The 22849-nt window shown below is 34.7% G+C and overlaps 1 protein-coding gene across 4 annotated transcripts in view; it reads right to left on the reverse strand.

Moving 5' to 3' along the window:
• The window catches only part of Msr1 (macrophage scavenger receptor 1), a 59850-nt gene that overhangs the window by 18493 nt on the left and 18508 nt on the right, over positions 1 to 22849 (reverse strand). For 2 of the 4 annotated variants that reach the window (XM_031339573.1, XM_031339572.1), the window contains 4 exons: positions 19020 to 19206; positions 14503 to 14583; positions 10908 to 10997; positions 7293 to 7346 (listed from right to left, as the gene is read on the reverse strand). In XM_031339573.1, coding sequence (XP_031195433.1) covers positions 7293 to 7346; positions 10908 to 10997; positions 14503 to 14583; positions 19020 to 19206 — 412 coding nt within the window. Of the gene's footprint in view, positions 1 to 2489; positions 3054 to 3845; positions 5226 to 7292; positions 7347 to 10907; positions 10998 to 14502; positions 14584 to 19019; positions 19207 to 22849 lie in introns of those variants that run through there. The other 2 variants (XM_031339575.1, XM_031339574.1) reach the window with 2 other exon arrangements.

Raw genomic sequence — 22849 nt, forward strand, 5'->3', positions numbered from 1 at the left:
TTCCATGGCCAGGAAGCGAGAGAGAGTGGGTTGGTGAGTAGGGGGAGTGGGGAGAGAACAGAGTTTTTTTTTTTCTTTTTTTTCGGAGGGGAAACAGGGAAAGGAGATATGACATGTAAATAAAGAAAATATCTAACAAAAAGAACCTATTAGATTCCTCAGTAAATATTAATAAACATTATTCAACTGGTTACTTCTTGTGATCGGAACACCCATGTTCTTTGGATGCACAGGTTGTATTCCTGTAGGTGACAGTGTGGTTATCAGAAATGGAGGGATCAGGGAATATTGTGGAAGTAGAAGTGTAAAGAGTACAAGGTGGTAGATGACCTCTTCTCCCACAATGATCCCTGATCCCTCCATTTCTGAATGTAAGTCACAGTAGTTGTGACAGCATGCACAATACTGGTTCATGCTCAAGCCAGACCTAACCATGCCACAAAGAGAAAGAATTTTGTGAGACACTCAGTCCCAAGTTGCAGACAATTGACAGCTGCTGAAAGAATGAAAGACAATATTGCCTGGTAAGTTGACCATGCTCCAGTGGTCATATCCACAAACATGTGGGTAACACAAATTGGTCTTGATTTACTTAGAAAGACACAAAGTTGGGGTGGGTAAGGAAGCAGGAGTAGATCTGGGAAGAGCTGGGAAGAGAATAAATATGATCCAAACACAGCATATGAGAATCTCAAAGAACTAATAAAATAATTTAAAAATGAATATTAAAAATAAATGTTAATATTACAGGAGAGAGTTCCACTTAGATGATAGTTTATAATAGAATGTTTAACTATTTTACTAGAGATTAATGAGTCATGCTGTAAACCATATGGAGTTTTATGAAAATATTTTTGCATAGAAAACTGAACATTGTGTTTAGTCACACTTGACACCATTCCAGTAGAAGTGAAACTTCAGACTCCCAAAAATATCATTAGGAAATATAGCCATTTTGCTACACAATTCACATTAGAGACATTTAAATAGCTTTGCAAATTTTCTGGAGTTCACCTATTTTACTCTGATGTGTATTATTCAGGGTGTGAAGTGGGAGGAATAAAATCAGAGTAGCTTTAGTAACCTAGGCCATGATTAAGAGTGATTAGCTTAAACTCTAATGCAAGTGTACATAGATGCCTTGGACTTGTCCTTTGTAGTCAAGCTAATTGTTTTTTCTAGGGAACTTATCTTGAGATTCAGGTCTTAACAGTTGCATGCTTGAAGACAAGACTGGTTGAGGAAACCAAATAATAGGTTGCCAGCCTACACTTATAAAGTGCTTTAATGTGAACAAAATATGTGATACTGTGTTCTTATAAAGCAGAATTTCTCATTGTAGCACAGAAGGCAGTGGTTCATAACTAGAGATGGGTGTTGAGAGATACTCGGTTCCTCAGAGGTTATGAAAGGACGTGACATGGCATTCTGGATATCTTTTCTCTATCCAATCCTCTGTTCATACTGGATAAATTTCAAATTTGCTTGTATAAATCCTGGATAGAATTATATTGACTTTTCTCTCTTTTGATTGGATCTGGTAGAGTTCAGGCCCTGACAGTCAGTGAGAAGAGGAATTGAACAGGACAAGCTAACTATGTATCAGTTGCTGATTTATATCTCTATTTACACAATTCACATTAGAGATATTTAAATAGCTTTGCAAAATTTCTAGAGTTCACCTATTTTACTCTGATGTGTATTATTCAAGGTGGGAGGTGGGAGGAATAAAATCAAAGTAACTTTAGTAACCTAGGCAACGATTAAGAGTGATTAGCTTAAGGCTATATTAAGCTATATAGTATTAAGCTATATTTATTGTGTTAGGAGAATGCTGTATGGTTTTATTAGTAATCCAGGAGGTGATATACAAAACACAAATGCCATAAGTTGGTAGCCTTTGCCTAATTTACTGAGAGCTGTTCCTGCTCAGGTATATTGGACCCTGATTTGCTGGCTCATAACTAGTGCTACTACTATGAAAAGCACATTCTGAAATTAAGAAAAAGAAGACACAGTAAGTGCAAAGAGGCATCAAAGCAGCTACTTAAATGAGAAAGTGTGAAAACTGAGTCAGTTACTGAAATAAAAGTAGACTATTAGCAGGTTGCTCTTCCCAAGGTGCATGTAAGTAACTCTCATTAGTGATAATGGAAGTCTTGAGAGCACTTCCAGGAAGATGATGATATGTCTGAGTAATAGACTCAAAGTGGGGAACGCAGGCAATGCACACTGTAGTTACACAGGTGGAAACATAAACACAGATGATTCAAGTTACTTCTGGAATTTGACCTAATATGTACAATTTTTAACTCCTTGAGATCTTCAAATTGTAAGGCTCATTCTGGAAAATAGAACTGCTAATTACAAGTCTACTCTCTCTTCATCTCCATATTCAATATCTTTAGGGTTTATATGCATAAAATACTTATGACTGGTTGAGAATCATTTTCACAGAGTCATGAGAATTTGGAAACTGAGAGGCATAGCTTTGAATCTGTGCTGTTTTCCTTTATTAGCAGTTAACCTTAGGTTCTAGTTCATTAAATGTTGATAGTAATAGAATTTGCCCCACTTCCTTTCTGAGTATTAGACTTAAAAATGCACAAAAAGCACCTGGTACACAACAAGTGTCCTCTGAATATCCATTATTATAATTTGTTAGTGATGGGGGAAGTGTTTAACTTTAATCAATGGAATGTTTTTTTAAAAAAGCCAGAAGTTTATTTAAGATTGAGTTGAGTTTTCAGTAAAAATCAAAGCAAATGCATTTTTTTCTCAGATCATTGTATGAGGTTCAAAAGAAGTTGCCCAAAATTTACATCCTATTTCTCTTCTTGATCCCGAGCAAAGCATGCTGTCACACAGATTAGGCAACAGGACTCTTGGGAATGGCGCCTCACGGTGTTCACTTACATGGTTCCCTTGCTTGATTGAAACACCCTTTATAGTTAGCATGGCAGCAGAACATAGTATTTTCACTTTTCATTATACACTATAAAAGATGGAATAATTGATGGTTCTGAACAGGGCATTCAGCATCTATGTTTTATCTAAAGAGAAAAACAGAGATTTCTTCACTAATTTAGAAAGTTCAGGTTAATATGCCACACTTAACCACATATGTGTAGCTTTGGATGTAAAACGACTTAACTGGATTCCTAGAATTTGTCTGCCAACACATCTGGGATTGGGGATCATTCTGTATGAGGCCAAAATTGTCTACAGCAATGCCTCTGGCACAAGAAAAGAGTCATCCACACTCCATAGCACAGACCAATTAAGCCGCAGGCACAAATCCAGGTTTCTCTAGATGCTTGCACAGAATAACTAGTCTGTTAATACTGGATAATTCCATCTTTCTTTTTCCTCGGGGCCATATTTCATTATATCTTGGTGGCACGAAGGCAGAGACATTACCTTGTACAACTAACAATACCAATGTTGTTGCTACCCTTCTTAGAACATGCTTGAGAGAAATATCTTGGGCTCAGGTTCTGTCCTGTAGCCCAGACTTGTTTAATTAGTTTGACATTTTGTTCTGACCTCTGTCAACACATCTGGCCTCTGGTTTAGCTGCTTCTCTTCCTTATAACTCACACCCCTTCTGCTTTGCAAAGACAAACTCACTGACTTGTGTTCTGGGCACATATGCATTGCTCCATATAATGTAGAAGTCATGTCTTATTCAACATCACTTCTCTTTTTTTAATTCAAAATATACATTTGGCTCCTGGCATTTCTGTTTTTCTTTCAGTCCCGATATGATTAGCGATTTAACATGTCTGCATAAAACTAAGAGCAAACAGCTATTCTGTTAAAAAAATAAAAGGACTGCTGTGAACTACTCTTAGGACTTTAAAGGTCTTTATGGTTTTACAGGCATCTCCACACATATTTTGGTCCCCACAACAACCCTGTGAGGTAGGAATTGACATGATCATAAGCAGAGCATAAAATAGGAAAAGTGAGATATACACAGGCATACAATTAGTAATCTGCTACCACTTAATGCTGTGGATCTTTGGGTTTAATGTTAAAGCACAAAGAAAAATTCTGAAAAAATATGCTCTGTTTACTCACAGAAAGGCAACAACATAGAAACAACATGAGGTATTATATCTTAATTATTCCTGCATTTTGTTTTCTTTCATTTTCTCTTGTTTCCTATTTTCTTCCTTATTATAATGTATAAAAATTCTCTATTTCTACTGCAGTATTTAGATTCCACTATATGTATTTAAAATATAAAAGGAAAACAAATGTAAAGAGCTTTCTAGAATTAAAAATAAGCATTGCTTTTTCTTTATGATCAAAATGTTTTTGTTTGAAATTGATAAGCAATTATTGAGGTAAAGTTTTGTTCTCATTCAAATATGAAATTATAGAAGTTTAACTTTTATCTTTCTCTTTCATATATAGATTTATACATAGTATATAATTGTATATATATGTGAAATATATATATATACATATATATATGTGCTTCAATTTGGCGAATAAAAAGGTAAGAAAATAAAGCAAACAATAAAAATAAAGCTATTTTTAAATATACTAGAGTACTAAAGTTATTTATCTCCTCTCAATATCTATATAGGCCTATAGCTCTATTCTTTTCCTGGAAGAGTTCTCTCTGGTTTGTTTATAACTAGTATATTTGTGTCTCCTATAGGTAATTAGTCTTATAAAGTTTGAAACAAACATATTAGAGCTGTTAAGTCTGGCTCCAATTGGTACACAATGAACTTAGTGAGTGAATGGTTGGACAAATCTCTATTCCCACCCCTATTTGTATCTGAGGAAAATACCTTACATTTCAAGAACCGATATTTAATCAAACAATATTCAATTAAGTTTTCCTTAGAGTCTAATGGGATTCTGCACAGCTATGTGAGAGGAACAGCAGAGGCTCTGAAGGGCATGTGAGGCATCTAGGTAAAGGGTTTCAGGGGCTGGGAGTCATTGTAGTAGAGTGCGTAATAATGTACATATAGCAATGGAGGCCCAAACAGCACCCAGGATCAGAAGAAGTCATGGAGAAGCCAGGCATGATGTGACACAGGAACCAATGTCATCTGAAGGAGTTGCAAAAGGATGCCAGAAGTCACGTGTGCTGATGACATGTCCAGAGGTGAAAGGTCTTTTAAGGAGATGATAAAGGTCAGCTCAGACCAGCTGATCTTAAAAGGGTCTTGCCCCAGTATGATCAGGGAGTTATACTGATCCTGACATGCGTATGAAAGAGGAAATCATGGTTATTTTTATTATATTTAAATCACGTCTAAAGTATGAAAAATACATTGAGTTCATTTAATACAAAATTTAAAGATTATAATTGAAATGTGAAGAATTGGACAATTCTCTACAGAATAAGCTATTGCACCATTTTTGAGGCACTTGCCAGACTTCATTGTAAAATGCATATGACCTTTGATTGTACTTCTAGTAAATCCTCTATTTAATATTATTTTCATAAAATGGCATAGGGAAGTGTAGAATGTAGCATTGCTTATTAAAGCCAAATAAAAGCAAGCAAAAATTATTGACTGTTCAAGAATAGGAAAATAAACAGCTAATTTGTGGCAATTGTGGTATCTTTCTAATTTGGGATGTCTACTCTGAGAGAAAAAGGTCAAAGCACATGTGATTACATATTAAACAGAAAACCAGGACCTATTATGTTAGATGTATAGGCATATTATTTCTTCTTTTGGAATACTTTGGAATTACCTTTACATTCTCTTTGGGGACACATGTAAAAGAACCAAGATGCTGTATATGCTCATGCACAAAAATAGCTTATTGCCTTCACAAAGAAAGTATTCACTCCAAAATAGCCACAGAAATTTTTAATCTAAATTTCTAGCCATAGTTAAAAAATTATTAAAAGTACTTGGCGACTGTGGGAAACAGAAAGCAGCATGACTTTTCGATATATAGACTAAAAGTAGAGAAGCTCCTTACATGCCAAACTCAACTACAATCGTGTTTCAAAGCTCAGGGAAAGCCCCAAGGAAAGGAGATGAGATCAAAACACTTTATATAAAAGTAGGGGAAAATAAAAATAGAAATGAAGGTACACAGAAACTAAAGGACTAGGGGCTAAGAGATCAACTGAATTTAAATGGGATGGAAGGAAAGGAGATAAAGGTGGCTAGCAAGCATCTAACTGAAAATTGGCCACTTGAAAAAAATATATGAGCAAAGGAATGTGTTGATGTCGCCTTAAATACTGAAGTTCTGAGAAATCCACTACTCCAATATATTGTTTAACTTTAAAAATCATCTTGGTGGTCTTAGACTCCAATGGCTCATCACAATAGTAACTTTATGGCATCTGTATGTAGTATTAAGATAATATTTTTAGATAACCAAGATATGTTGATTTTATATTTAAAAAATGATCACAATAGCAAAGTTCTTTTTTAAAAGGACTTTACCATGATCTGTCTAACCGAATGAGCAGAATATGACTGTTGTTCACACCACACATGCTCATAACATGCATTTCACATGTAAATTCTCCTGGGAAGACAGAAGAAGTGCTTTTTGATTTGAAGAATCTAAATGTGTATGTGTGTGTCTGAGGGGGGAGGTACATTCTCTTCAAAATTATTACACTAAAGTATATTCATCTTATACACATAAAAATTACTGATGTTCTAAAGAACAGTAGCCATGTCAGCTGATATTTACTATTTAATGTTTGATGCCCTGGTTTTGTACAATTCAACAAGAAGCCTGCATTCCATTAAGGAAGCTCTCTGATGTGAAAGCTATTCCTCTGAAGGTTGGAAAGTCTTGGATATGTAATATGTCATTTTCAAGGTTTTAGAAAAACAAACAAACAAACAAACAAACAAATGCCATAGCTGCCAGAGAATAGCCAGGTTAAGGTCTTCAGGTTGTCCTAATGTCTATATGTGAGTTTTTGTTAAGCACACATAGTATGTAAGGGGCCTGTAATTGTTTCTATTCATGGGCTTGATTTTCCTCCAGTGGTTAGAAACTGACTTGAAAATTGAACAATTTTCTATGTGATTTTTTTCCTTTAGAAAACAGTGTTTATCAAAAAAAGTACAAGTGGGTAATGAGTGTGAAAGGGTTGAATAATCTAATCTATTTGTTTTATTTCAGTTAGCTTGCTTTATTTGGAGGAAACAATGGCTTCTACAGAAGCTCTGTGGATCAGTGTTAAAATTCTCACCCTTTGTTTCAAGCCTAAGCCACTAATCTCACAGTCTTATGTTATTACAAAAACTGACCCAGGAAACAAGGAATCATAAACTTACTTGCTATGCCTCCACTCCCCTTTTCTCCCTTTTGTCCTTTAGGTCCAGGGCTTCCTTAGGAGGAAAAAAAAAAACAGTAGAAAGTAAATTAGCCCAACTCAAAATGATGTTCTCTTTCCTTCTATCTTGATTCTTTTTCATTTTAGAGATACTGGAGACTGTACCCAAGGCCTGTGTATAGTAATCACACACTGTATCACTTATCAATGGTTTCAAACTCCATAAAACTTGCTTTAAATGGCAATAGGACACGGCAGAATAAGATAAAAAATTTATAGCAATTTAGAGTTAGTGAAATATAATAATCATGCCATAATGCTAATAAAGATGATCATTTTTGGAAGCCCCATGTGAGTTTGATATGATACCATCTAAAGTTGTTTATAAGGATGTGAAATGTTCCCAAAGAGACAACACTGGAGTGTAGGATGACTTTTGCATATTCATTCTCATTTTTCTCTTTCTCTGTCTTTCCCCATCGCTATGATTCCAGCATCTTCCAATTTATCCTAAGTTTTGCATTTTTCCCACTGTAACCTTATTTTTGGTATCATTATTTATTTCTTGGTAAAAGACCATCCTACAGATTAGACTATAAAGTTCAAGGATTTGTAGAATTCTGATAACTGTTCCTAAATGTTCACTGGCTCCTCCAACCTCTAGTCTAGTCATATCTGGCTATGAGAACCCTGATCCATTCACATGGATATAAAGTCCAAGTGCCATATGAAGGTCAGTGACTCAAACTTATAAGTAAATAGAGGAATGTTGACAGTTCTGCTTGCTGAATGGTTTTCTACTTGGTCCTATGTTCCACTTTAAATGTTGGTATTCAGGAGAGGATGAACCAGTACCAACACAAGATGTCCATTGTGATAACTCTATTTCCTGAAAGTGGTTCTGTCTGACTATTAGCTCTTCTTCCAAGAAGTACCAGATTCCCATCTTACAGGTACTACCATTTTAGCATCGGTACAGGACTGACTTCAGTGCTAATTGATTCAAAGTCAAAATCATTATTAATGTTTTGATTTCCCTTTAACTTTTCATCTGACCTACATCTGGAGATGTGGCTTAAGAATCTCGAGTATGGAAAAGTCTCAATGATTTCAAAAATATTATCTTCAGTTGTTTGGCTTTACTCCATACAGAGGTTAGGACAGATCATGGCCTTTAAGCCTTTTAAAGCTGAAGTTTATTCTTCCATGAAGTGAAAATAACCCCCTCTATCACACAGTTGCTTTGAAAGTTACTCACAATGTTAATGTGTTTTTCTTAAGAGATGGCAGTTTCTGCAACGTCTCCTACTATCCTCTCAGTTTGTCATCTCTGACAACTTAACTAGACTCCACTTTCTATGAATTTATACTCAATAAATGAAAGAAATGGACTTTTATACCTGAGCTCATTTTCTTTTATGAGACTTATTTTTTGACAATTTCATATTATGTATTTTGATCATATTTACCTCCTTTCTCCAACTCCTCTTAGATCCACCCTCAACTCCCAACCCACACAACTTCATGTCCACTTTTAAAAATCCATAAAGTCTCATTTATATTGCCCAATTATTCTTGGCTATGGGCCTGAAGTAGACACATTTTGATATATCAAGATTCATACCCTTAAAGAAAATCCACTACCCCTTTCCCAAAAGATAGCAATTGCCAACAGTGACTTAGCTATTGATGATGAGACTTTGTACCCATCTACCCTAATATTCAGATTTTTGCTGTCTTGACCTTGTACAGACAACCTTCTTAATAGCACAATTACTTCAGGGTTGATTTTTAGTGTTTTAATATGAATTATTTCGTTCATTTTGTACTTTCATGTTTTGTCTTTATCTCTGATTGGAATATTTGTATGTCCCTCTTAAAGATTTTTGCTCCCTAATTCACCAAAGTTTTAAAAAATGTAATCTGTATAAAATAGATTGAGACTTGAACCACTTCAACTGCATAAATTATACCAATTGAAATGATTTGGGATGTTATTTTAAATTAATTTAGCATTAGTTAAATGCTAAATGTTATGTATCCAATGCCTATGACGGCAACTGCTAATTCTCAAGTTTCAACTGCAGTTTTTTTATATCATTAAATGTGGTCTGTAGTTCTGAGTAAATTATTTCAAGTACCATTAAATAGGCAAAATAATGAAGTAACATAAAAAAAGAACCCAATGTTTTAATTTTTTAAGAGTACTCTATAATGAAGACTATAACCAAATTTTCACATTGTTCAAAAAGAAAGGATTAAAAATCTAAAACTATAAAGGAGAAGGAAGGGTTAAAGATATGTGTGGTTCATTGATTTTATTCTTCACAGAGAAGGTCTTCACAATATAAATATAAAACATTCAGCTTGAACTTTATACTCAGGTATGGAGAAAACAATGAACAACTGTTGGCTGTGTGTCTATGCAATGATGTCTACACCAGTGTGTTACAAAAAAGAGAACCCCAGCCCTGAGGACACCTTGTGATCTCCTAACCATCATGGCCTCTCCCCCAGACTCCTGCCAATCATGCATGTATTTCCTGTCTCTATATTTTTCCTTTGTCAGAAGTGCATGCAGTTCAAATCTTTGAGTCTATATGCTCTCAGACCAGCTTCTTTGCCTTGGCAATATGCATTTAAGATCTTGCCGTATCATGGTGTGGCCTGATTCTTTGTCCCTATGATTCTGGTTTCTGCCTTCTTCGCAGTTTATTTATCCATTCACATGCTATAAGTTGGTAGAGGTTGGATGGAGAGTTTATGGTGTTTAGTTATATCACAGGGTATTTTTAGGACTGAGACACTATTTTGTAACACTCATAGAGATATACATGGAACACAAAGAGTACTAGAACCCTAAAGTACTCAGTGGATTTTTGTCAATATGGCTTAATACTTGTGTCAAATGATACCTCCAGACAAGGTGTTATAAGTTGTGAATTTAAAGAGAGGTGTATGGGAACTGTATGCTGTCTTTGACATGTTCATATAAAACTAGAAGTATCTAAGACTAATATCTATTAAAATTACCTTAACAATATGTACTGTATTCTCTTGGTATAACTTTGAGAATGGAAATAATAAAATTATTCTCTACTACTGCTGCAATATGAAGAACACAATTCAATATCTAATAATCAGTGGTAATAATAATCATTATCTATGTAAAAGTTGAAATGAATTCAGTGTTGATTATTATGTGCTAATAAGAGAAATCCATATATTTTTAATGAATATTTTTTTAACCTGGAACTTACCAAAATTTGGTCAGTTATGTTTAAAAGGGTATTTACACTGCTACTTTTTTCTTGGTATTCTTACTATTCTACTTACTGTATGGTAGACAACATCCTTTATAGCAAGCTATGACTATGTGAAGTGCATAGATCCTGTGTGTGTCTGTTGAATGTGATGTGCGTATAGAACTATTTTCCTTTAATGTATGGGAATTTTTCTGGTGAGCAAAAATGAATTTCAAATTATTTTAAACTATAAAGTTAACTGCTATCCATAATGAAAAAAATTAATTATGCAAGTATTTTAGAAACACTATTAGTGATCCAGTATTTATTTGCAAACTCTACAAGAACAGGAATAGTATCACAATACCTACCTGACCTCCCGGCCTTTCCTGGTATTCCTGGGTATCCTCGATTTCCAGAGAAGCCAGTTGGTCCCCTGTCACCTTTTTGACCTGGAATACCTGCATGGGTAAAAAAAGAAAACAAATATGTCTAACAATTTATTTTTGAATATATTTGAGTGCCCAATAAATGAAATGAATCTCTGAGGAAAGTATGGTATTTTCCTATCATTCATGTATTCATTTGAAAGATAATATAAAAAATGACATGAGCATGTTGCATTGAGTATGTTGAGTATGTTATAGTCAATTAAACACTTATTGTCAGTAAACTAAAGATAAAACCTTTCAGTTTTATACAGAAAGCTGCTATGATCAACCAGAACATTTTGAGTGGTGGATATTTCTATAGCCTGTATGATAAATTTTTGAAGCTTGAACTTTTATTATTCATATTAGTAAACATACAACACAATAAGAAGTATCCATGAGTGTTTATTTAAACACCATGCCCTTGAATTACTTAATGGGTATTCATAGCATGCAATAATGTGTGGAGAATAATGAAGCAGTTATATAGAGCCTGCTTTCATGGAGATTTCAGAGTATAAGTTATCCCCTACCGATCTTCATCTGTGATGGTATCAGTTGATTAATACATTAATAAGGTTGGTGACCCTGTGATCCCTTTACTTCTCAATAACACTATCATACTTTTACTTTCAGAGCCTTTTATGGGAACACTTTAGATGCAAACCACATTTCTCAATAACTACATCTTCATATATACAGACATATATATATATATATACATATATATAGTATATATTTTAAAAGTAAAAAGCAATAAAGCATTCTCTCAAAGGGACTGGTACTACAAAATGAATTATTATTATAATGTCTTAAGAAAAAGCACATTTTAATCTCTTGTGCATGCTAGAGAATGTGTAATGGTTTATAATGCATCAACTATTTAGGGCCCCTAGAGTCACCACAGAAATTTCTATGACATTTCCATCCTGGCTGTGGAAGTAGGTATTTGTTAAGGTGGTTTAATGAGTTAAATGACAGTATATATGGGGTTTATGAAAGAGGAACCATTACAATTGATCACCATCTATCTTTCAGTTCCTGGTTTTGGTATCACACTTGAAGCAACAAGACCGAACACTGAGCAGAATACAGATATTAAATGATGATAAAGCCTATCTGTTTTGGAGCTTGCATAGTTTTTATTGTCATGCATCCACTCAAGTTGCAACCCTCTACCTGAAAAGGTTGTTGTCATTTATCTTGACTTCAAACTTGATTGGATTTGGAATTTTATTAAAATAGAAGCCCCTGTGCGTGTTGGGGGCAGAGGGTCCTGTGAGAGCAGCTCTAAGAAGAACTAATTGAGAGGACACCCTCTCCTAGAGTGGATGGTACCTTCCAGCAACAGCGCAGTCATAAAATAGCAATGAAGAATGAACAGTGCTGTATGCTTTGTAAGTTTGTTTTGTGCTGGTGTTTATTCTGCTGTTATGGCTACTGCTCTGGTTGTTGTTGCTGATGCTGTAGCCAGCATTCTTTCTGAACAGCAAACTCCAGTTTCTTGAGTCTCCAAGATGAACTGGAGAACAGTTGCTCTGCAAGACTATCTCGAGCTTTTAGTCCTAGATTAGGCCAGCTGAAGCAGTTTGGCATTAGGAACGGAGTAACCAAGTTCTCTGCCTCTCCAGCATGAAGAAAATGTTAGATTATCAGCGTCTATTGTGTAAGCCAACCCAATAATTTTTGTGACATTCATGCATCAGTCTGTTTCCCTAGATAACCCTAATTAATTCAGTAGGAGTCAAGATGTATTAGTTTAACATGGTGTCTGTTTATACTAGTAACAAAAGCTGAAAGTCTCAAATCCTATCTCGCACATGCACAGTGAAGGAAGACCTGGAATAATGTTTTCAAGATGACGCTTTGTACAGCAAGTCATGGTCTTCACTGATTTCTACCCTTGCACTCTATGGCTTTACCAACTGTGCCTCATAATTGAGGGATAGTTTCTTACAGATCTTAATGATAGTAGCTTTGGCAGGTACAGTAATGTGGCCTGCTTCCTCTATTTATGATATAAGTGTATTTCTCTTTAGGTCTATACAGACCTCAACAAGAAGGACCTCGCTGAATAAAACAAAAAAACAAAACAATACAAAACACCTATCTGCAAATCATGTTAAAACCACACACTAATTGGCTTATAGAAAGATGAACATACACATACACACACAATCACACACACTACGTATTATATATCACATGTTTATATATGATATATATGATAATGATAGACATGAACATAAAATACATAATGATATACTTTTCACAAACATGTTATTCGTATTTTCCATCCTTGGGTGTTTTTCATCCTGTAACTTTGGTTAGTCAAAATATCAAAAGACCATTTTGTTTCATCTAAGGAGGAAAACTAAGATGGAGTCCAAGATAGTTAGGTAATTTTTGGCAAATCAGCCTTTCTAATTATCCTTAGACCATTTGGGCTATGTTCTTTTAAAACCGTGTGTAGATAATTTGTTTGCAAAGCATGGTATTTGAATAGCATGACAGTCACATTGTTGTTATTGTTCGCATCATTTTTTTTTTTTAAGTAAAGATAGTTCATGAGCTCTCTCCTTTTCTCTGTCTCCCATTATCTTCTTTCAAAACATTGGATTCAAGATAACATACTCAGAGGAACAACATACTCAGAGGAAAATAATTTGGAACAATTTTTCTCTAAGTAACTACAATAGAGAGAGTGGCTGAAAGCCCAGGGAAAAATCATTCATCTTCTCAGCTTTATTTACCTTATGATTCTGTGAGTTTAAGGAGATATAGTGAAGTCAAAGGATATGTAAGAATAATATTCTAACTTTTACAACTCATTAATGTATCTATATATATTGAAAATAATATCTTGTAAACTAATCTAATATGAATGTGATTTTCTTCTTCACATACAACCTTATGCCTACTATATATGTATCTATCTATCTATCTATATCTATCTATATCTATCTATATCTATATCTATATCTATATATATATAATCTCTCCAATACCTCTCAGGTTCATAAACAACCTCATGTTGTAACTCTGGATAAAACATTAAATATTCTACGAAATCAATAATTACAGCCTAGGTTAGAAAGATGACTTTTATAGCTAAAAGCACTGACTTTCTTCAAGAGGACCTATGCATGATTCCTGAGCTCCATATTGCAACTTATAATTGTCTGTGACTCAAGTTCTCTGGTATTAGATAATCTCTTCAGGTCTCTGAGGATACCAGGCATGCACATGATGCACAGACATATGTGTAGCCAAAAACTCCAAACACAAAATAATAAAACATTTTTTAAATGAATTAATGATTACTCTTCAATTTGCTATGTGATTAGGATGCTATAACACATTGTATTTCCCAAAATGTGAGAGTATTTAAACACACACACACACACACACACACACACACACACACACACACACACCATTAAATAGATGAAATAGCCATTTTCCTCTAAATACAAACATAAAAACACATCACTCAACTTCATGATATATGATTAAGAGATTACTATAGCCTTACCTCTTATGCCTGGAGAACCAGGTATACCAGGTTCTCCAGTAAGCCCTCTGTCTCCCTTTTCACCTCGGGGTCCAGGAGGCCCTTTGAAAAATAACAAGTACTGATTATAATTATAAACCATAGGTAAGTTTGTTATTTATCAAGACAGTTATATGAAAATCCAGAGATTTATATATAATATAATTAAATTTTAATTAAAAAATCTTAAAACTATAAACTATGTGTTTAATAAATTATCTTTTTTTCTAGACAGATTGAGTAAGCTGTAGATCATGTAGTCAAGTGGACCAATTTCAAGGTTGATACAACATACAACATTGGAAAATGGTGTCTTCTATTTGGCGCTTTAAGAGAGATATTTATATATCTTATTTAAATATTATATATAAGAAAAATTAAGAGGATTTGAGGAAGGTCTTTACATAGTAAGAGAACAAAGGACAAGTGAAAAATAACTTGCAACAAGAAACTATTTAAAGAACAATGCTATTTACAAAAGGACTAGAAAAACAACAGACATAAGAATATAGAAGGACTTAGTTAAGACTCAAAATTTTGACTTTGGATTTTAAAAGGGTGAGATAAGCATCGACACTTTGGTCTTTCTTCTTGAGCTTAATGTGGTCTGTGAATTGTATCTTGGGTATTCCAAGTTTTTGGGCTAATATCTATTTATCAATGAGTGCATACTATGTGTGTTCTTTTGTAATTGGGTTACCTCACTCAGGATGATATTCTCCAGGTCCATCCATTTCTCTAAGAATTTCATAAATTCATTATTTTTAATAGTTGAGTAATACTCCATTATATAGATGTAACACAATTTCTGTATCCATTCTTCTGTTGAGGGACATCTGGGTTGTTTCCAGTTTCTGGCTATTATAAATAAGGCTTCTGTGAACATAGTTGAGCATGTGTTCCTATTACATGTTGGAGCATCTTCATTGTATATGCCCAGGAGTGGTATAATTGGGTCCTCAGGTAGTACTATGGCCAATTTTCTGAGGAACCTCCAGACTGATTTTCAGAGTGGCTGTCCTAGCTTGCAATTTCACCAACAATGGAGGAGTGTTCCTATTTCTCCACATACTTGCCAGCATCTACTGTCACCTGAGTTTTTGATCTTAGGCCTTCTGACTAGTGTGAGGTAGACTCCCAGCATTGTCAGGGTTTTGATTTGCATTTCCCTGATGACTAAGGATGTTGAACATTTCTTTAGGTGCTTCTCAGCCATTCGATATCCCTCACTTGTGAATTCTTTGTTTAGCTCTGTACCCCATTTTTAATAGGTTTATTTGGTTCTCTGGAGTCTAACTTCTTGAGTTCTTTGTATAAGGAGCTGAAGGGGTTTGTAACTCCATAGGAAGAACAACAATGTCAACCAACGAGACCTCCTAGAGCTCCCAGGGACTAAACAATCAATCAAAGAGTAAGTATGTAGTGACCCATGGCTCCATCCACATGTGTAGCAGAGGAAGGCTTTGTGGGGGATCAATGGGAGGATATGCCCTTAGTCCTATAAAGCCCTGATGCCCCTGTGTAGGGGAATGACAGGGTGAGGAGGCAATGTGGGTAGGTAGTAGAGTACTCTCATAGAAGGAGGGGGAAGAGAGATAGGCTAGGTTTCTGGAGAGGAAACTGGGAAAAAGGATAACATTTGAAATATAAATAAATAAAATATCCAATTAAAAAAAGAATGAGATAAAGATTAAAATGCTCAAAGAAAGTATTCAACTACTTGAAGACTGATTAATCCAGAGTTTTCTTTGCTCTGTGTTTTAATGTGATAGTAAAAGTAAAAACAGATAACACATGTGCTGCATGTGAGCTAAAAAGATCAGTAATAAGGAAAATATCCCAGCAACAACCTGAGACCAGGCACAGATACCAGCAACCAGGTCACTCATTCACTCAGCTACTTCATTTCTAGAGATAAACATTAACTTGAATTTGGCATTTTTTATTTTCTTTAAAACATCCAATTTATTACATATCAAGAATGTCTGTAATATATAAATTTTTCTTTGATAAATGTGAATATAATCAAATTGAGAATCACAAGTATAAATTTGGGTAGAACATTGTATATAGATTGCATAAGTCCTCAGATTCAATTCCAGTGCTAATAAATACATAAAAAAGAGAAAGAATGAATTAGCAATGAATAAATCAAATTATACTATGTAGTGCATAGGTGATGATTTTAAGTTATTTTTGTTGTTAAGATATGGACAACCCTACTTCTTAATTATCTTAAACTAGTATAGACTTAATAAGCTTCATCTGGCCTGTCTAATATTTAATTTCTAATTTCTAATGTAGTTACTAATGAGGGAAATATTACAATCATGAAGTTGAGCTTAATGAACCTCAGAGATAGATTGGGTCAGTCCAATGTACTTTCATTACAATTAGAGCAGAAAAAGGGAGAATTGGGAAGAATTCATATTAAGTGAAATTAAAATAGAAATTTAGATAAAGTTTAGCAAGTATTTGGGTTGAATCTTCAGAAAAAAGGATGAATGGAGGGAAAGAGGAAAAGAGAGCATGAGAGAGAGAGAGAGAAAGGAGAGAGAGAATGAAAATGAAAAAAATGTTTAGAAACTGATTGCGATCTTAAATCAAATTTCTTGGAAGTACAACCAATGCTGTTTGAATCCAAACGTTCAAAAACTCCACACCTGAAGTTCAGGTTAATGAACTCACAGACATCACAGACCGAGAGAAGACTGAGGATAGGAAAACCAAAATGTATAGGAAAAATTTCTCTAAAATACACTAAGACCTCTTATTGTCAATTCTACACAGGGTTAAGCAATCTTCATATGTGTATGTGTATATATGAAAACCAGAGGGTATATAGTTCAGCTGTAGAGTGACAACCAGTCTGTACAAGGCCAGCACCAAAGTGGGAAAATGACATCTGAGTCTACATGCCTGTTATTTTCTTGTCTTCATTCCCTATAAACCACTATACATCAACTGTTACACAGAATTTTCTTTTTGTTATAGTAACTAATTCAACAGTCATTCAAAGTCCACACAATAGAGTCTAAATACTGGGCTATTTAATAAGACAGATGGGCATTCACAGATGTCTGGTATTCAGAAGCCGAGTTACCATCAATTATTATCCTCATAAAATAACCAAAATAACTGTGAGCATAAAAATATGTATGTAGTAAGACAGCCAGAAAAATCAAGAACAAATAAAATTACTCAAGATCGTGCCATTGACTTGGTCTAAATGAACTTCCAGTAACTTTTTTTATACAAAAGGAACATGATCCAGAGATGAGTGACACAGATTTTAAAGTACTAAAATTGGCTATCTCATGGGCAAGTCCAATTCCTTTAATAAAAAAGGTAAGATGAATAATACATACTAAACTCTTGCTTTTAAAACTTCATAACTTAGAGATGACCTCTCCCCTCTCACAAGGGAGGCCAGGGAGTTGCTGAGAGGCACGCCACTTTCAGTTCCTGACATCACTCAGTTGGCTTTGAGATGCTCGTGGGAGGCCAGGGAGTTGCTGCGAGGCACACCACTTTCCGTTCCCTACATCACTCACTTGTCTTTGAGATGCTCGCCAGAGTGAACAGATAACACATTTCAACAGCAGACAAGACTAGAGTAGGGAGCCAGAAAGTGTCCTAACTGTCTTGGGTGATTTTGAACAGATATATTCAATAAAAACAATCCAGATCAACTATATAAAAGACAGAGCAAGAAAGTAAGAGATATAAACCAAGCTTGAAAAAGAGAAAAAAAAAAACACCACCATAAAATTAAGTAGTAGATACAGGGAGAAGAGCTGTAAGATTGTATTTTTAAAAGTAAGCATTTTAACAAGACATAAACTTTAAAAATGCAGACCAGAAAGTTAAGACTGTAGAAAAAATATCCACCAAGTGAAAATAACTATATTCTAATATGTAGATATAAATGACTTATGCTTGTAAAGTAAGATTCGTTGGAACTGAAGAAGAAAGTAATGTATCTATGATTATTATTAAGAGTTTAAGATGTGTTTATAATTAAAAGTATAGTTGGATAAGAAGAGAGTTTTCCAGGACAGCTAGGGCTATACAGGGAAATCCTGTCTCAAAAAAACAAAAAAATAAATAAATAAAAAATAAAAAGAGAGAGAGAATTTTCATGATGATATAGTAATCTCTGCTTATTTTATTTTATTTTATTTTATTTTATTTTATTTTATTTTATTGTTTGAAGCAGGCTGTCACTATGAAGCCTTGTCTGGCTTCAAACTTGTGGTGGCCTCCTGACTCAGTTTCCTAGTGCTGAGTCATCATGTCTGACTTTCCTTTCCTCTAAGAAATTCTAGGGCATGGGTGGCCTTATCATGCTTGACCTCACATTAAACTTTCTTCTGTGAGCTTTATAGTAACAGCACCCTCAGAAACCATTTACTGTAAACAAAGGAATGTCAAATACCAAATACCTGCGTATAATGACAATATTTTTAACATCTCATTTCTAGGACAAAATACATTACCTTGAATTAAGGTGATGTTTTTCAGTGTCTGTGAGTGTTCCCAGTCCTTCAGTCTGAGGTCATTGGTGATGTTGTTCAATACTTTCACTTCCTGTTTTACTTCCTGTTCCACGTGCGCTTGTTCTTCTTTCACAGACTGGACTTCTGCTGATACTTTGTGCACACGTTCCTCCAACTTACTGATGTCCTAGAAAACACAGTCAGCACCACAACTTTCGTTACACAGTTAGGAATTGTGTATGAGCGTAGGGTTTTTAAAATGTGATTTTTAAAAGCATATAGCCTCGGGGGAGTGTTATAGAATGAGAGTAAGAAAATGAGTATAAATCTTAACTTTCATTCACCTGATAAAATTGTCATTGCTGAGATTTACTGCCTCTATCTGGTAAGCTAGGGCGAGTCCTGGACACTTCTACCCCCCCCCCCCGTACAATCTAATATAGGGTTGGAAAATAGTTTCCGCCTCTGAGACTTGCTGCTGAATAAGCTTGATCCTTCCTGGCTCTTTCTGATTTCTGGCTGATGATTCAACTCAGCATTCCTGACTCAAATTCCTTTTAAGCTGATTGATTCAGTCTGGCTTCTCTCTCTTGGCATCTCCTGAATTGCTCTGCTTGGCCTTATAGTAACTATGGAAATATGCTCTAATATACAGGCTTCTTCTTATTCTCTGGCTCATTCCTTCTTCACCTGTGTCTAGCTTATTCTCTCTGAAACCTGTCCCTGTACAACTGTCCTGGTTGTCCTGGTAAGAGCCTCTTTTTATCCCCCCTGCCCCTGCACCTCCTCTCTCTGCACTGCCTTCTTAAGTAGCTTTCTTTTCCTCTCTCTTCTCAGAGTTGGGCATATCCTATTTTGCCAAATCTTTCTCTGGTTCATCGTTTTCCTGCCATGCATTTGGACATTGCTTTCAACTATGGCTGCTTCCTTCTACAAATAACGTTCCTTTCATCATTTGGGATTAAAGATGTATATGCTAAGGGATGAGCGTACAACACAATAGAAACCGTTTTTGTTTGTTTGTTTTGTTTTTGTTTTGTTTTGTTTCTGTAAACAACACAGTCTGGGGGGACACAGTGTGCTCAAATGTCCTGCAACAAATGGGTACTCAAAATTCTAGTTCTTTGGGTGCAAAATATCGATTAAGATTCCTAGTGAAAACAAACAAAATCAGTTAGTTGGCAATACATCTAAGAATGCTTCAATTCTCAAATACATGTTAAATACCAAAACTAAAAATAGCAACTTGTCATAGGGGTTTTGATTGATCTAAAATGACATTTCTTTACTGTGTACTTGTGGTAAAATATTCTTAGTGAAAATGTTTCATAGTAACAACTGAAGTTCAATGCCGTTCTTAGTGATAATGATGGTAAGAGTTTCAAATTCAGTAAAATATCCAATTTGAATTTTCATATTTTACTCTCAAACAATACTTCCTCTGCTTTTGATGTTTCTTATTTTTATCAATAATAAATATACTATGTATAGCTAAATGTACACATACACGTACATATGAAGAGTGTGTACATCTTCTTTTCTTTTCTTTTCCTTTCTTTTCATATTTCTTTGATGTAGAATATCATGTACCTCTTGGCCTGAAATCTGTGATTTAGCTAAGGATAATCTTCAACTCCTGATATTCTTCCCCTACTTTCTCTTATAGTTTTGGTTGTGAGCCTAACCTTTAATGGCTGAGCCATCTCTCCAGCCTCTTCCCCTACTTTTCCAATGCTGAGATTTCTGATATGTACTGCCATTCATTATTCATATAGAAAATGTGTGAACAAGAGAGAAGACTATATCTCTTTCAAATTCATATTTGGTGTATCCTTGACAGGTAGTATGATGATGTTCCATAAGATGCCCCTGTTTCTTAGAAAGCACTTACCAATTTGGCTTTGCATTAAATTTGTTTATTTTTTTAGTGGGATAAACATTGCATGAAGAAGACCAACAGAAATAGAGTATTTGCCTATTGTGTGGAGAGGCCTTGATTATAATCCTCCCATCACTAAGATGGGACAATTTAAAGGCAAGTACAATAATTTCATCAATGTGACTTAAAACTTTATTTTCTTTTCTGACCAAGGTAGTGCGTATTCACTCACATACCAGCACTGACTTTAATTCCAAATTTTGGAAACACATACAATGCAGTTTTGGAACTTCTGTCGTGTATGTGTATATGTATATTTATATGTGTAGGTGTAGGTGTAGGTATAGATGTATATGATGTATGTGTATATTTGTATGTGTGCATGTGCGTGTGCATGTATGTATATGTATATGATGTATATGTATATGTGTATGTGTGTGCGTGTGTGTGTATGTGTGTATGTCTATGTATATGATGTATATGTGTATGTATATGTACCTTCTTTTGTAATTACCCCAAATTAAAAGTATAGTCTATACAAACAAACCCCAAACCACTCCTCAGTTCTTCAAACATGGTTTTAATGTCTACTGGATATAATACTTTACCTGTGAGGCAGTTTGACATATCTGCTGGAACTAGTACATTACCAAATCAAATGAGGATTGCTCCTCCATTTCATTCTTCACTCCTCATTCTACCTCCATGGACCTCTGACTCTGTTTCCAAACAAAATAAGAGTCTCCTTTCTCCTTCATTCCCTCCAACTTAATCAAAGTCTACACTTACAGCTGATATTCCATCTTTGCCTTTCTTCTATTCTGTTCTGTTCCATTCTGTTTTGTTCTGTTCTGTTCTCTTTTATTCATATCCTTCATCCCCATAGGTGCTTCTTTAAGTACAATTTTTAAAAACTTAAATCTTTCATGTGAATACTTGATAACCCAATCATATGTCATATGTTTAGATACTTATGAACAATGTGAGAAACATGGAAATTCAGAATTTTTTTGTATGTTACATGAAAGTGAAGCAGAATATCTGAACTCTTTAAGATGAGGTTGCCCATGATGATGTCATTGTGTTGTTGTAATATTAACAGAGTAACATATAAAAGTTCAAACCTTTGGAACAACTAAACTTACAAGTTATAAATATGCAAAACTTTTCTTTTTGTTAGTCTACACTTAGTCAAAATTTTAATAGATTTTCATTAGGTAGAATAAAATTAGGGGTTTATTTTTGTTCTACACTTGGCATGTATTTATGAAGATGCTTTTTTATGTTTTATGTTTTGAGTGTATAATGTGTATGTATGTACATATGTGAACATGGTATATGTGTGTGTGTTTATATTTTCATCTGTGATGTGAAATCTGCCACATTGAACATAGGGAGGATAATTGTCTTCCATCTTGTTTGATATATGATCTCTTTAGGACAGACAATTTGTGAGTTTCTGGAAACTATCATGTATCCATTTTCTATTGCACCTATAACTGGATTGGGATAACAGATGTAAACCATTTTATCTGACCTTATGTGGGTTCTGGAAAGTCATACGGCCTCCAGTCCTCATACTTGTCCATCAGTGTTAATTTACTAATCCACCTCTCCAGTCCTGGCTTCAGATTGTAAAAGATCGTGCCTGGTATGGAAAACCTAGCTAGCAACTTGTTGCTAGGGAAATCATGGTTATTGGAGGAAAATCTACAACCACAGACTTCAAAACTAACATAATCACCAAGAATAATCTATAAAGTCCTTATATGATCTTTAAGGTCCTTATACCCACAGATGTAAATAGTCTTCACCTGTTATCAAGGAAATTTCTCTTTGCAACAGAACCTACAACAACTCAAAATGCAAGGTTGTGAAGTACAGTTCCAAAGGATATATCATCAAACTACTTCTGTGCCTAAAACGAACATCGAGGAAGCAAGGGAAGAAA

Source organism: Mastomys coucha, unplaced genomic scaffold (genome assembly GCF_008632895.1).
Source record: "Mastomys coucha isolate ucsf_1 unplaced genomic scaffold, UCSF_Mcou_1 pScaffold22, whole genome shotgun sequence".
Classification (NCBI taxonomy): Eukaryota; Metazoa; Chordata; class Mammalia; order Rodentia; family Muridae; genus Mastomys; species Mastomys coucha.